General features: G+C 53.8%; 2 protein-coding genes across 2 annotated transcripts in view; both read right to left on the bottom strand.

The window, feature by feature from the left end:
• LOC123651018 (leukocyte immunoglobulin-like receptor subfamily A member 3) overlaps window positions 1-7782 on the bottom strand; it is a 79073-nt gene extending 71291 nt beyond the window's left edge. The window contains exon 1 of the mRNA XM_045582920.1: window positions 7633-7782. The gene's annotated coding sequence lies outside the window, so the exon portion shown is untranslated. The remainder of the gene's footprint in view (window positions 1-7632) is intronic.
• Window positions 6655-12791, bottom strand: LOC123651051 (leukocyte immunoglobulin-like receptor subfamily A member 5). Its single transcript, XM_045582925.1, has 4 exons — window positions 12685-12791; window positions 7633-7668; window positions 7177-7464; window positions 6655-7031 (listed from the first exon to the last, which is right to left on the bottom strand). The coding sequence occupies exons 1-4, from the start codon at window positions 12716-12718 to the stop codon at window positions 6655-6657; spliced, it is 735 nt and encodes a 244-aa protein (XP_045438881.1). The 5' UTR covers window positions 12719-12791.
• Window positions 12792-13633: the final 842 nt, after the last annotated feature.

Genomic DNA, 13633 nt, shown 5'->3' with positions numbered 1-13633 from the left:
GCATGTGACCTGACCAGGAATTAAACCACGACCTCTGGGCTGATAGGTCAATACTCAACTACTCAGCTACGCTGGCCAGCCACTGATAATATTTCTGAAATGCAGGGTGTCTCCCCAAAATGCATACACACTGTACCAGCTGAGAGCTCCCTTTTGAAAATGAGATGTGTTTTAGCCCTAGTCAGTTTGGCTCTGTGGATAGAGCATGAGCATTGGCCTGCAGATGGAAGGGCCCTGGGTTCGATTTTGGTCAAGGGCATATGCTCCGGTTGGGAATGTGCAGAAGGCAGCTGATCAATGATTCTCTGTCATCATGGATGTTTCTCTCTCGCTGTCCCTCTCCCTTCCTCTCTGAAATCAGTGAAAATAAATATTTTTAAAAAATGTATTTTAATGAACTCTGCCTTGATATGACTCACAGTGTGTGGATACATGTCTGGGGTCACCCTCCACGTAGACATAGTCCTTGGCAGGAAAAGAGAAATGTACATTCCCCAAGCAGACTGGAAACCACAAGAAAGAACAGACAGGACAGCAACGCCAAGCAGCACTGGTGCCCAGGATCAGCAGGGGTGTTCCTGGAGGTTCCCACTCACATAGCCATGGAGAGGGGCCTCTGGTTCTCAAGGGAGGGAGGGTTGGGGCTTTGAGGCAGATTGGCAGCAATGGGGTCCCCCACCTTGTGTTTGTGAAAAGGGTTTGGGCTAGCTCTGCTCACTGACACCCTCTCATGGTCAGCCCTGAGTCACATGTGTGCATGGGTTTGTGTGTGTGTGTGTGTGTATGTGTGTAAGAGAGAAACAGACTGATTGCCATTTTTGTGTGACAGGAGTGTGTGTTCCACAGGGAAGCAGGAGGCCAGAGCGCCCCATCCTCGCCTTGCCCTGCCCTGAGCAGATGCTAGGTCTGAAAGGGTGGGTACCAAGGAGCCAGAGAGGCCACAATGATCCCCAACCACACAATGTCAGCCTGACTCCCAAGTGAGACCCAGAAGGTCTGCAAAGAAAGAGCCTTCCAACAAGAATGGATGCCCTGCCCTAACCGGTTTGGCTGAGTGAATAGAGCATCAGCCTCTGGACTGAAGGATCCCAGGTTCCCCTCCCATCAAGGGCATATACCTTGGTTGCAGGCACATAGTCAGTAAGGATTGTGCAGGAGGCAGCTGATCAATGATTCTCTCATTGATGTTTCTAAGTCCCTCTCCCTCTCCCTTCCTCTCTGTAAAAAAATCAATAAAATATATTAAAAATTTTTTTGAAAGAATGGATGCCAAGTGAAGTAAGCCAGTCAGAGAAAGACAAGTGTTACGTGATCACACCTCCACCAGGGATCTCATGAGCAAAATAAACAGACAGACAAACTAAGTCCAGAGATATGGACAGGCTCACAGATGTCAGGGGAAGAGATTAACCCAAGAGCTTACATGCACATATGCATAACCCATGGACACAGACAACTGCAGTGAAGGCCCAGGCTGGGTGGTGGTGGTGGAGACATGTGTTGGGTGGAGGGGGTCAATGGGAGAAAAGAAACACATCTGTAATACTTTCAACAATAAAGCAAAATTTAAAAAAATTAATTCTCACCTGAGGATATTTTTTCCATTGATCTCGAGAGTGCGAGGGAGGGAGGGTGGGCAGAGAGATCTGGGAGGGAGTGTGTGTGTGGCGGGGAGCATGAGTAAGAGAGAAATGTCGATGTGGGAAAGACACATTGATCGGTTGCCTCCCGCACTTGGTTGTCTCCTGACTGAGCACTGACCGACCAGGGCTGGGGATCAAACTAACAACCCAGATTCATGCTCTTGATGAGGAATAAAAATCGAGGGCCTTCAGTCCGCAGGCCGATGCTCTACTTACTGAACAACATCAGCTAGGGCTGTGGTCGGCAAACTCATTAGTCAACAGAGCCAAATATCCACAGGACAACGATTGAAATTTCTTTGGAGAGCCAAATTCTTTAAAGTTGAACATCTTCTAACGCCACTTCTACAACATAGACTTGCCCAGGCCGTGGTATTTTGTAGAAGAGCCGCCCTCAAGGGTCCAACAAGCCACATGTGGCTTGTGAGCCGCAGTTTGCAGACCGCCGAGCTAGGGCATCATTGACGTGTCTATCTCTCTCCGCCTCCCTTTCTCTCTCTGAAGTCAATATAAACATATAAAAATATTTTTTTTTAAAGAGGAAAGATAAAATAACATTATGTGTATGTTCACTTATTTCCACCTGCTCCTCTTTCACGGTGAAAACCAGAAACCAACAGAGTCACCTCTGATGTGTGGGGGGACAGGGTGAAGAGGACAGAAGGGATCATCCAATCACAACGTGCCATCCTATGCCGCTTCTGAAACCTAAAAATCGTTTACATCACATGTGTCAAACACAAGGCCCGCGGGCCAAATCCGTCCCGCCAGGCCTTGCAATGTGGCCCGCACCTCGCTGTCATCACTGCACTCTGCTGCGTTTCCATCACAATGACAGTTTATGACTGTTCAGTAAACCATTCGGCCCGCGATTTAGGCTGGATTTTAGATTTTGGCCCCTTCTCTGATTGAGTTCGACACCCCTAGACATAGACCAGCCATATCATAGACCCAGCGACATCGTGGGAAAAACACACACTGACATGACTATGCACAAGACACGGGGGGGGGGGGGGGGGTGAAAAAAAAGAAGAAGAACAAGAGGGATATATAGGAATAAGACAGGAGTTGGCTTTTCACAGGAGAAGTGCAGGTACAACATAAATGACCCTGTGATGTCGCACTGGGTGGGAACTTCCCGACACTAAGTGGTCCCCACGGAAGGAAAGCCTGTGGACCAAGGACGGTAGCTGAGGTCTGGGGACCCCTAGGCCTGCATGTAGCTGGTTTCAGTCCCCAGCCCCACCCCAGCCCTTTCAACTCTAGAACCCTCCCCCTGTGCCTGGCTGGAAGGCAGGACTTGATGCTGTAAGCGCCCAGTCTTCTTGGCTGGCTGGCCTCCTCAGTAAACGTCTATATGAGTCCACCCTGCCTTCGGGATTGGACACAGCCACAGCGGCAGGCGGCCCGAGGCCAACCGCGGGTTTCTGGTAACAGGTAACTGACCTTTGGTGCGCAGGCCAGCGCTCTGACCACAGAGCCCCACCGGCCAGGGCCACCCTGCCTCCCTCTTCCTCTAGATAGAAGCTCCATGAGGTACCGCCAGCCAGTGGGGACATCTCAGCAGGCTCAGCAGGAAGCTGAAAGGACCTTTGGTGGCCAAGCTTTGGGAGCTTCGCACCAGAACTTAGGGGGCGGGGCGGGGAGGGGGAGGTGCTCCGGCCCCTCTGAGCTCCGGGCAGGATGCTGGCACCTTGCAGGCAGCCGGGTGCTGGAAGCGCCCTCCTCCCAGGACTAACTTGGAGTCTGGAGCAGAGAGGGGGGCAGCGCGTGAGATGGAGCAAAAGGAGCTTCCCCTCTGCCTCCCTTCTCTGCTGATCACATGGGAGGGCCAGGGGAGGGGCCAGAGGAATGGACAGGGGAGGAGCCTGGGATAGGGGAGGGGCCAGATGATAGTGGGTTGTCAGAGGAGGGGCAAGGGAAGGGACAAGGAAGGGCACTGGGGAGGGGATAAAGGAGGGACAGGAGAGGAAATAGGGAAGGAGCCATGGGGTGTGGACAGGGGAGGGGACAGGAGAGGGACATAGAGGAAGCCATAGGGGTGTGCACAGGGGAGGGGAAAAGGGAGGGACATAGGGGAGGACATAGGAGAGGGGCCATGGGGTGTGGACAGGGGAGGGGAAAAGAAAGGGACATAGGGGAGGGCATAGGGGAAGGGCCATGGGGTGTGGAGAGGGGAGGGGAAAGGGGAGGGACATAGGGGAAGGCATAAGGGAGGGGCCATGGTGTGGGGACAGAGAGTCACCCTGCCCACCCCTGTCCAGCTGGGGGTGAGGTGAGCGAGGACTACTAGTCAGTCCTCTGTCTGCATCCCAGCCCTGCTGGGTCTCAGCGCGAATACCGCCCAGCCACGCGGCTGGGTCCTGCAGATCCTGGGACCCACGCCCTGCCAGCTGGCCCCGGGCTCTGGAGGTGGGTTGGGGTTTGGAGGAAATGTCAGGGGGTCGGGGGAAGGAGGTCAGAGGCGATAAGGAACATGCAGGCAGCCCTGGTTTGCAGAAGCTGGGGGGCATCCGGAGACCTCCGGAGACCTCCGTGAGTCCGGGGCCAGGCTGGCACCAGCCTGTGGCTCATAGCAACAAGGTCCTGGGGCCCCAAGTCCCCACTGGCCCAGGCTGGTGTGGGTCAGTGCATAGAGCATCCTCCTGCGGATTGAAGGGTCCCGGTTCGATTCTGGTCAAGGGCACATGCCCCAGTTGCAAGCTGGATGCTCAGTTGGGGAAATGTAGGAGGCAGCTGATCAGTGATTCTTTCTCATCATTGATGTTTGTATTTCTCTCCCCCTCACCATTCCTCTCTGAAATAAATAAATATACATATGAAGAAGAAGGAGGAAGAGGAGGAGGAGGAGGACCAAAGGGTCCGCCCTTAACTTTGTTGTGAATTGATTTCAGAAAGAAGAAGGGAGAGGAGAGAGAGAAAGAGGAGGAAGAAGTATCAATGATGACAGGTAAACATTGACTGGCCTGTGCCCTGACCAGGAATCGAACCCTGACCTCCTCCTGGTTCTCATAGGCCAACACGCAACTACTGAACCACACCGGCTGGACTTCCTTTTTCAAAAATATATATTTTATTGAGTTTTTACAGAGATAAAAAGAGAGGGATAGAGAGTTAGAAATATGGATGAGAGAAAGACATCAATCAGCTGCCTCCTGCACATCTCCCACTGGGGATGTGCCTGCAACCAAGGTGCATGCCCTTGACCGGAATTGAACCTGGGACCCATCAGTCCGCAGGCCGATGCTCTATCCGCTGAGCCTAAACGGTTTTGGCAGATTTCCCTTTTTTTATTGTTTTAAAATATGTGTTTTTTAGTTTTTACAGAGAGGAAGACACAGGGATAGAGTTAGAAACATCAATGAGAGAGAATCATCCTTTTTTTTTTTAGGGTTTATTTATTGATAAAATTTATTTTTTTTCCATGACCACTGCCACACAATATATTGAGTCAAGTGGGTGGCATAGGGATTAAACATGGCTGTGCGTTAAGGAGTGATTCCCGGACTCCTTTAGACCAGCTCTACGTAAAAACAAAAACAAAATAACACTTTTAACAGCAGCCTCCCCGATGGGTGTGTGGTGGCAACCCCCTGAGGTTTTGGGTTGCAAGTCCTGTCCTGGACTTGGGGGTGTAGTCAGCGGGGGGCCAGGAGGCAGACCCGGGAGGCAGGGCAGTGGCCTGGGCCAGGCCCAGAGCAGGTGCAACCCCACAGGTGACGGGGGTTTTTGAGACCAAGGGCCTGGGGGGCAACACACGTGATCCTTTCCAGGGGATCCCAGAAAGCAGCTGGGAAGGTGGGGTCCAAGAGGCAAAATGGGGAGTGGGGGGGGGACCCCAGTATGTGTGTGTGGGGGAGGGGGGACGGGGTCAGACCTCAGAATAAACCTGGATGCAGAGAACACCAGAGGGAGGGGCGTGAATGCTGGGAAAATGGCCTGAACTGAGCACCTACAGCCTCTGTGAAGGGGTGGGGGAGGGGGGCTGGAGCTGCAGGGACCCAGGCCTGTGGAGAACCTGCAGAGAAGGGAGAGCAGGGAAGGAGTGGGTCAGGGCCCCGAGCCAGGGGAGGATCAGACCTGGAGCCAACCCCTGTAACCTGAGACAGATCTCAGAGGAGATGCCCATCACCACTGAGAATCTTGTGATTTCAGGGGGAAGAGGGAGAACAGCCCTGAAGGACAGTCTCAGAGAGGTGGGAAAGGAGAAGGGGGACAGGGAGAGGAGCAGGGAGGGCACTGATGTTCTGGGCTCTAGCTTGAGCCTCCTGGCACTCAGGGAGCTCCATGCTGGCGTCCTGGGGTTCCCTCTCTCTGGGGGGGAGGGGGGCTCTCTTGTGGTTACTCCTGTGGTCCCTGTGGGGCCTTGTGCTGGCTGAGCCCAGCTTCCACCAGAATCGCCACCAGGATCAGCAGGACCACGCCTGCCAGGCACAGGCTGATGCTGTTCTCCACACTGTAGTCTCGGGAGACGGGGCCTGGAAGCAGAGGGCAGGGGTCACTGACAGGTGGACTCCCTCAGGCCAGGCCAGGCCCTAGGAGGCAGGAGCCCATGCCCAGCAGAACCCTGAGGAGGGGACGCCCCAGGCTGAGGTCCCCCCTCCCCAGCCCAGGCTCCAAGTGGGGGAGCAGAGGTCTCCAAGGGGCTCCTGTGAAGGGGGCGGAGCAAGCACTGAGCACTGGGTTGGTCTGCTCTACCCCAAAGCAAAGAGGCCCCAGTGACTCACCAGCCCTGGAGGTGAGCTCCAGGTGTTGGGTGCTGGGATCCACAGAGGGAACTGGGAAAAAGACAAGAGAAGGGGGAAGCACAGAATGCCCCCATCCCATGGCCAGAGATGCTGTATTTGTTAACACTTGTCTCCTGATCTTCTTTGTGGCCCTGGCAAGGTGCTCCCTGACAGTCCCTAGGGTCCCCTGGAGAATCTGGTGATAGGCATGAGGAAGGGGCAGGGGCAGAAGGCCTGCTGTGCTCCATCCATCCCTTTGAGGGTGATGACCCTCTCTGAAGCCCTCATTGAGGTCCTGCATTGGGGTCATCCTGGGAAGGATCCTTAACCAAACACAGGGACAAGGAGGGGACAGGACTGGGCTCCTTACCTGAGATCTGGTTACTGGGTGGTGACCACACCTGGGGTCTGTTCCTGTAATAGCCATAGCATCTGAACTTCCACCTGTAGCCAAAGTTCATGGGGCCAACAGGGAACAGGGCCTGGAACTGCCCATTGGGCTGTGGCTGTGCGTCCTGTGTCCAAGAGAGCCTGTGATCTCCTTCCTTAGTCAGAATGAACCTGTCAAACCCCTCCACTGAGCCACACTGGAGGGTCGCGTTCCTTCCTGAGGGCACGACAGGGCTGGGCAGGGCTGAGAGGCTGGGTTTGCTGTAGGATCCTAGGAGAGGAGGAGGCAGCATGTTAAATGGGCTCACACCTCCCTCATGTCCCCCAGGGCTTGTCTGTGAAAGGAAGACACTCTGAGAGCAGACCTCCTTCTTGAGGGCAGAGCCTGAGGCTGGGACCCCTGAGTGTCTTCTCACCTGTCACCACCATCAGCTCTAGGGGGTCACTGGGATCTGACCAGCCAGTGGGGCTGTGATAGAAACAGAGATATCTCCCTGCATTGCGCTCTGTCATGTTTGTGATGGAGAACTTGATCTTGTCCCCAGGCTCCAGTGGCTTCTGTGTTTTCCATGGTGCTGAGCTTCCCTCTTTATACAGACGGTACTTCTTAGCCCCTGGGGTTCCTTGACACCAGATGGTCACGGGGTTCCCCCAGGAGATCACAGGGCCTGGTTCAGCCCAGAAGGTGGGCTTGGAGAGGGGCCCTGGAAGGAAATCAGGGGTTGATTCACAAGACCAACCCACCCCTAGTTCCCAGCTCCCAACCCCAAGCATTCCATCAGCCTGAAACAGCTGTTAACCACCCCAAATTCCCAGGGGGTGGCCCTTGTACCCTGGGAGGAGCAGGACCTGGGACACCTGGGGAGACTCACCTGCCTGCACTGGGGTCCTGAGGCCCACACTCAGCCCTGGAAGAGAATCTCTGTGAGAGATTTGCCCTGAACCCTGAGCAGCACCCTCCTCCCCATGAGCCTCCTGAGTCCTGGGGTCCTGACAGAGCAGGGCTCCTCTCCCCCTCCCATCTCACCGAGGCAGAGCAGGACCCTGAGGGTATGGGTCATGGTGTCTTCCTGATCTGGTCCCAAGTGTGCAGATGGAGCCCATGGCACTATCAGTACAGAGGCACAGGGTGTGGCCATCAGGAGGCTGGCCCTGCCAATCTCTTGGTTGTCATGGTAGCCACATTATCAGCCCTAAGGAAGGGGAACAACGTTTTTCAAGCAGCCTGGCTGTGGTTTCCATGACCAATCAGGAAGCAGACCCGAAGCCTCCTGAGCCCTACCTTGCAGGCAAGCTTTCCAAGGGCACTTCCCTCCCTGTCAGAACCTCCCCCACAGGGTCTCCTTCCTCCTCAACCCATCCATCAGCACCTCCCTGTGGTCCTCACTAAGGACAGTGACACCTGGGCCTGGAGATGCTTCAGGAAGATGAGGGTCCCTATGGCTTATAGAAGTGGGTCCCTATGGTATGTCACCAGCAGGGACCCGCTCACCCTATCTCTGTGCAGCTCAGGGCGCTGTCCTTGTGACAGTGAGCACAGAGGGAAATAAGAAAGGAAATCTGATTCTTCTCCTGAGTCCAATTCTCTTTTTTTGTGGGTGGGCATTGGAATAGCCTTTTTTTTTTTTTTTTTTTTTTCCTTCAACAGCATCTACCCGCCTTCCTGGGGAACAAGCCTGACTCATTGCTGCTCCTCATGCCTCGGACAGCATTCTCTTCCTTGTTCTGGGGTCCTGCATGTAACTTTTAGGGGCTTTTTTGATAGGTTAGAGGTGTATTTTTTAAGGAAATAGATGGCCTTTATGTCTGATGCACGAAGATTTGTGCAAGAATGGGCCCCCTTTGCTGGAGCCAGAGCTGCCTTTCCACCTTCCCACGCTGCCCAGAGGCCCAGAGTGGCTGGGGTGGTTGGGAATGCCTAACCATCACCTTGGCGAGGACACAAGCATCCCGCCCCGCCACTCAGTGCCATCTTTCTTGGCTGGTGGGCATGGCGAAGGTACGGCCAATTAGCATGTTACCATTTTATTAGTGCAGATTCACCCCCGATCCCATGTCCTGGACAATAGCATCTTATCTATAGGTGCCCCTCCCCCCAAATGTATACACACACTTAGGATATTTATAAAGACCACGTTTATTAAAAATCCTGCTTTCGTTTTCAGGATTGAGCCATCCGCTGTAACAGTGTGAGTGCTTTTAAGGGAGACCTTGTTTGTGTTCTTGTTGGGGTCAGAGGGGTGGCAGGTGGTCTGGTTCCTGGTTTGTGGGAGAAAACTAGTTGCTGTTCACGTGCAGGCCAGGTGACGATGTGAGAGGGCCGTGGTGTCAGGCCCTGCGGGAAAGACAAATGTCGTCGCAGCCATGCCAGTGCCCTTGTCTGCTTTCACAGACCAATAAATGCTACTGATAAAGTTGTTTTTTTTAAAAAAATAAGTTTTTATTGATTTTAAAGAGGAAGGGAGAGAGCGAGAGAGATAGAAACATCCATGAGAGAATCATGGATCGGCTGCTTCCTGCAGGCCCCACACTGGGGCACAGCCCACAACCCAGGCCTGTGCTCTGATCTAATGGAACCTTAGCCCACTGGTTCATAGGTCGACACTCAACCACTGAGCCACGCTGGCCGGCCTCTGATAAAATTTCTGAAATGCAGGGTGTCTCCCCAAAATGCATACACATTGTACCAGCTGAGAGCTCCCTTTTGAAAATGAAATGTATTTTAGCCCTATCCAGTTTGGCTCAGTGGATAGCGTGTGAGCATTGGCCTGCAGATGGAAGGGCCTTGGGTTCGATTTTGGTCAAGGGCATATGCTCCGGTTGGGAATGTGCAGAAGGCAGCTGATCAATGATCCTCTGTCATCATGGATGTTTCTCTCTCGCTGGCCCTCTCCCTTCCTCTCTGAAATCAATGAAAAAAATATTTTTTTAAAAATGTATTTTAATGAACTCTGCCTTGATATGACTCACAGTGCGTGGATACAATTCTGGGGCCACCCTCCACGTAGACATAGTCCTTGGCAGGAAAAGAGAAATGAAAGTTCCCCAAGCAGACAGGAAAACACAAGAAAGAACAGACAGGACAGCAACACCAAGCAGCACTGGTGCCCAGGACCAGCAGGGGTGTTGCCAGAGGTTCCCACTCCCGTAACCACGGAGAGGGGCCCCCAGTTCTCACAGGGAATGAGGGTCAGGGCCTCGTGGCAGGTTGGAAGCTGTGTTGCCCCCAAACTTGCCAGTGCCGCTTCTCCTTCTCCTTGATGAGGAGTTCCCACAGCTGATGCAGGTTGGCCAGCCTCTGTGCAATGGTCTCAGTATTCAGTTTTCTGCTGTCAGTGACGTTGCTCTGACTCATCTCAGAGTTTTGAAGATGTTGTCAATGCGATGCTGGTGCTGTTGGATTTCCTTCTGGATGGTCTGAATTTTCTTTGTACTCCCAAGCTTTGGAAGGTCTTAATTTCCATGTTTTACTCCAAGCTACTACTACACTTTGCTCTTTCCTTAATTTTTGCTTTCTGCATGTGCTTCACTGGAGTGTCCTTTTAACTTGCAATTGTAGTTACCGAAACTCAGGCCCCACGTTGAGTGCCAATTATCCTGCCCCAGTACTGCCAAGGTTGAACCTGAGGAGGGATGGTGAAGGATTGAAGAAAAGACAGACAAGAGAATGCAGCTGGGGGATCCGTGGATCTCCCTTGCCTGGATGAAGACACAAAAGACCTAGCCTGCCAGCCAATGCTTTATTTCATAGTCTGGTTAAAACAGGGTAGATTAACATGTATACAAATGTTCTTATTTTGGCAACACTTGCTGAACCTCCCACAGTCAATTAATAACTTAGGAAGGAATTAGGGAGGACTATGTGGTCAGGCTTAATTATGCTGGGAGAGCTCTGTCCTCCAGGCTGGGACTTATTTATGACTCTTTCATGGGTCAGTCCAAGGTTTAACCATAGAGACACTCCCTACACCAAGCATCCTATGCACATGGATTCTCTTGTCCTTGAATCACAGTATGGGAGCGTCTGTCTTTCCTGGGCAATAGTGTGAGCCTGCTGGCCTTCTGGCAACCCCCTGCTGGGGCCCTGGGGTGCCCTCTCTCCGGGGGGGGGGGGTTTAGGGGGGAAGGCACCCTTGTGTCTATTCCTGTGGTCCCTGTGGGGCCCTGCACTGGCTGAGCCCAGATTCCACCAGAATCGCCACCAGGATCAGCAGGACCACGCCTGCCAGGCCCAGGCGGATGCTGTTCTCCATCTTGTAGTCCCTGGAGACCGGGCCTGGAAGCAGAGGGCAGGGGTTACTGACAGGGAGACACCACCCAGCCAGGCCAGGCCCTAGGAGGCAGGAGCCCATGGCCAGCAGAGGTCATAGCTCCAAGTGGGGGAGCAGAGGTCTCCAAGGGGCTTTTGTGAAGGGGGCGGTGCAAGCTCTGAGCACTGGGTTGGTCTGGGCTCCCCCAAAGCAAAGAGGCCCCAGTGACTCACCAGATGTGGAGGTGAGCTCCAGGGGTAGGGTGCTGTGGTCCACAGTGGGGCCTGGGAAAAAGGCAAGATAAAGATGAAGGGCAGAGTGCCCACATCTCCCAGCTTTAGATATTGTATTTGTTAACACTTGTCTCCTGATCTTCTCTGTGACCCTGGAAAGGGGCTCCCTGCCAGCCCTGGGGTCCCTGGAGAATCTGTTGATGGGCATGAGGAAGGAGCAGGGACAGAAGGCCCGCTTGTTTCATCCATCCCTTTGAGGGGTGTATTGCCCTGTGGATGACCCTCCCTGAAGCCCTCATTGCAGTCCTACATTGGGGACCTCCTGGGAAGGATCCTTAACCAAACTCTGGGACAAGGAGGGACAGGACTGGGCTCCTCACCTGAGACCTGGAGCTCCAGGGCGTCACTGGGGTGTGAGCACACCTCGGGTCTGTCCCTGTAGCAGCCATAGCATCTGAACGTCCACCTGTGGCTGGGGGTTACAGGTCCCACAAGGAACAGGGCCTGGGACTGCCCACTCGGCTGTTGCTGTGAGTCCAGGGCCCAGGAAAGCCTTTGATCTCCTTCCTTAGTCAGAAGGAACCTGTCAAATCTTTGCCCTGAGCCACACCGGAGGGTCACGTTCCCTCCTGAGGTCAGAATAGGACTGGGCAAGGCTGAGAGGCTGGGTTTGGTGGAGACTCCTAGGAGAGGAGGAGGCAGCATGTTAAATGGGCTCATACCTCCCTCATGTCCCCCAGGGCTGGGCTGTGAGAGGGAGACACCCTGAGAGCAGACCCCCTTCTTGAGGGCAAAGCCTGAGGCTGGGACCCCTAAGTGTCCTCTCACCTGTCACCACCAGCTCCAGGGCGTCACTGTGATCTGACCAGTCAGTGTGGCTGTGATAGTAGCAGTGATATCTCCCCGCATCACGCTCTGTCATGTTTGTGATGTAGAACGTTGCTTTGTTCCCAGGCTCCAGTGGCTTCTGTCTTTCCCATGGTAATGGGATTCCCTCTTTATACAGAAGGTACTCCTCAGCCCCTTTGGTTCCCTGACACCAGATGGTCACGGGGTTCCCCAAGGGGATCATAGCTCCTGGCTCAGCCCAGAGGGTAGGTTTGGGGAAAGGCCCTGGAAGAAAATTAGAGGCTCGGTCACAAAACATCCCCACTCCCCAGTTCCCAGCTGTCTGCCCCAAGCATCTGAGATGTCCATCATCCATCGGCCCGGAAGCTGTTCACCACCCCAATTGTGGCCCTTGTCCCTAGTGCGTAAGGGGACCTGGTACACCTGGGGAGACTCACCCGCCAGCACTGGGGTCCTCAGGCCCACACTCAGCCCTGGAAAAGAGTCCCTGTGAGAGATTTGCCCTGAACCCTGAGCAGCACCCTCCTCCCCATGAGTCTCCTGACTCCTGGGGTCCTGACAGAGCAGGGCTCCCCTCCCCCTCCCATCTCACCGAGGCAGAGCAGGACCCTGAGGGTGTGGGTCATGGCACCTTCCCGATCTGGTCCCGAGTGTGCAGATGGAGCCCATGATGCCGATAGTAAAGACACACAGGGTGGGGCCACCGGGAGGCTGGCCCTGCCAATCTCTTGGTTGTCATGGTAGCCACATTAGCAGCCCCAAGTAAGGGGAACAAAGTTTTCCCAGCAGTCTGGCTGTGGTTTCCATGACCAATCAGGAAGCAGACACACAACCTGCTGAGTTGCCCCTTTAAGATGTGGTGGTCCAGGGCACTTCCTTTCCTGTCAGAGCCTCTCCCACAGGGTCTCCTTCCTCTCAGCCCATCCATCAGCACCTCCCTGTGGTCCCCTCCATGGACAGTGCCACCCGGGCCTGGAGATCCTTCAGGAAGACATGGGTCCCTGTGGCCTGCAGAGCTCAGACCAGCAGGGACACGCTCATCCCCTCCCTGTGCAGCTCAGGGCCATGTCCCTGTGACAGTGAGCACAGAGGGGAATAAGAAAGGAAATCTAATTCTTCTTATGAGTCCACTTATCTTTCTTGAAATAGCCTTTTGTTTGTTTGTTTGTTTGGTTGGTTGGTTGGTTGGTTGGTTTGTTGTTGTTTTTTTGCAACAGCATCTACCTGCCTTCCTGGGGAGCAAGACTGACTCATTGCTGCTCCTCATGCCTCAAACAGCATTCTCTTCCTTGTTCTGGGGTCCTGCATGTAACTTTTAGGGGATTTTTTTTTACAGAAGTATATTTTTTAAAGAAATAGATGACCTTTATGTTAATTCTAGATGCCTGATGCAAGAAGATTTGTGCAAGAATTGGCCACCTTGGCTGGGGCCAAAGCTGCCTTTCCACCTTCCCATGCTGCCCAGGGGCCCAGAGTGGCTGGGGTGGTTGGGAATGCCTAAATTGTCACCTTGGTGAAGACATAAGATCTCGCCCCACCCC

The sequence above is a fragment of the Pipistrellus kuhlii genome, unplaced genomic scaffold, assembly GCF_014108245.1.
Source record: "Pipistrellus kuhlii isolate mPipKuh1 unplaced genomic scaffold, mPipKuh1.p scaffold_m20_p_176, whole genome shotgun sequence".
In the NCBI taxonomy this organism is placed as follows: domain Eukaryota; kingdom Metazoa; phylum Chordata; class Mammalia; order Chiroptera; family Vespertilionidae; genus Pipistrellus; species Pipistrellus kuhlii.
Note: the sequence above shows the minus strand (reverse complement) of the source record. Positions and strands in the feature narration are given on the sequence as shown.

What these genes read in the sequence shown, in the direction of transcription:
- LOC123651051 (XM_045582925.1), bottom strand. Translation starts at nt 12,718, where the DNA reads ATGACCCACACCCTCAGGGTCCTGCTCTGCCTCG. An exon ending in CAGGACCCCAGTGCAGGCAG is followed by an intron (nt 7,465 to 7,632) that starts GTGAGTCTCCCC and finishes ATTTCCTTCCAG; the next exon opens with GGCCCCTCTCCAAGCCCACC. An exon ending in AGAGCTGATGGTGGTGACAG is followed by an intron (nt 7,032 to 7,176) that starts GTGAGAAGACAC and finishes CTCCTCTCCTAG; the next exon opens with GATCCTACAGCAAACCCAGC.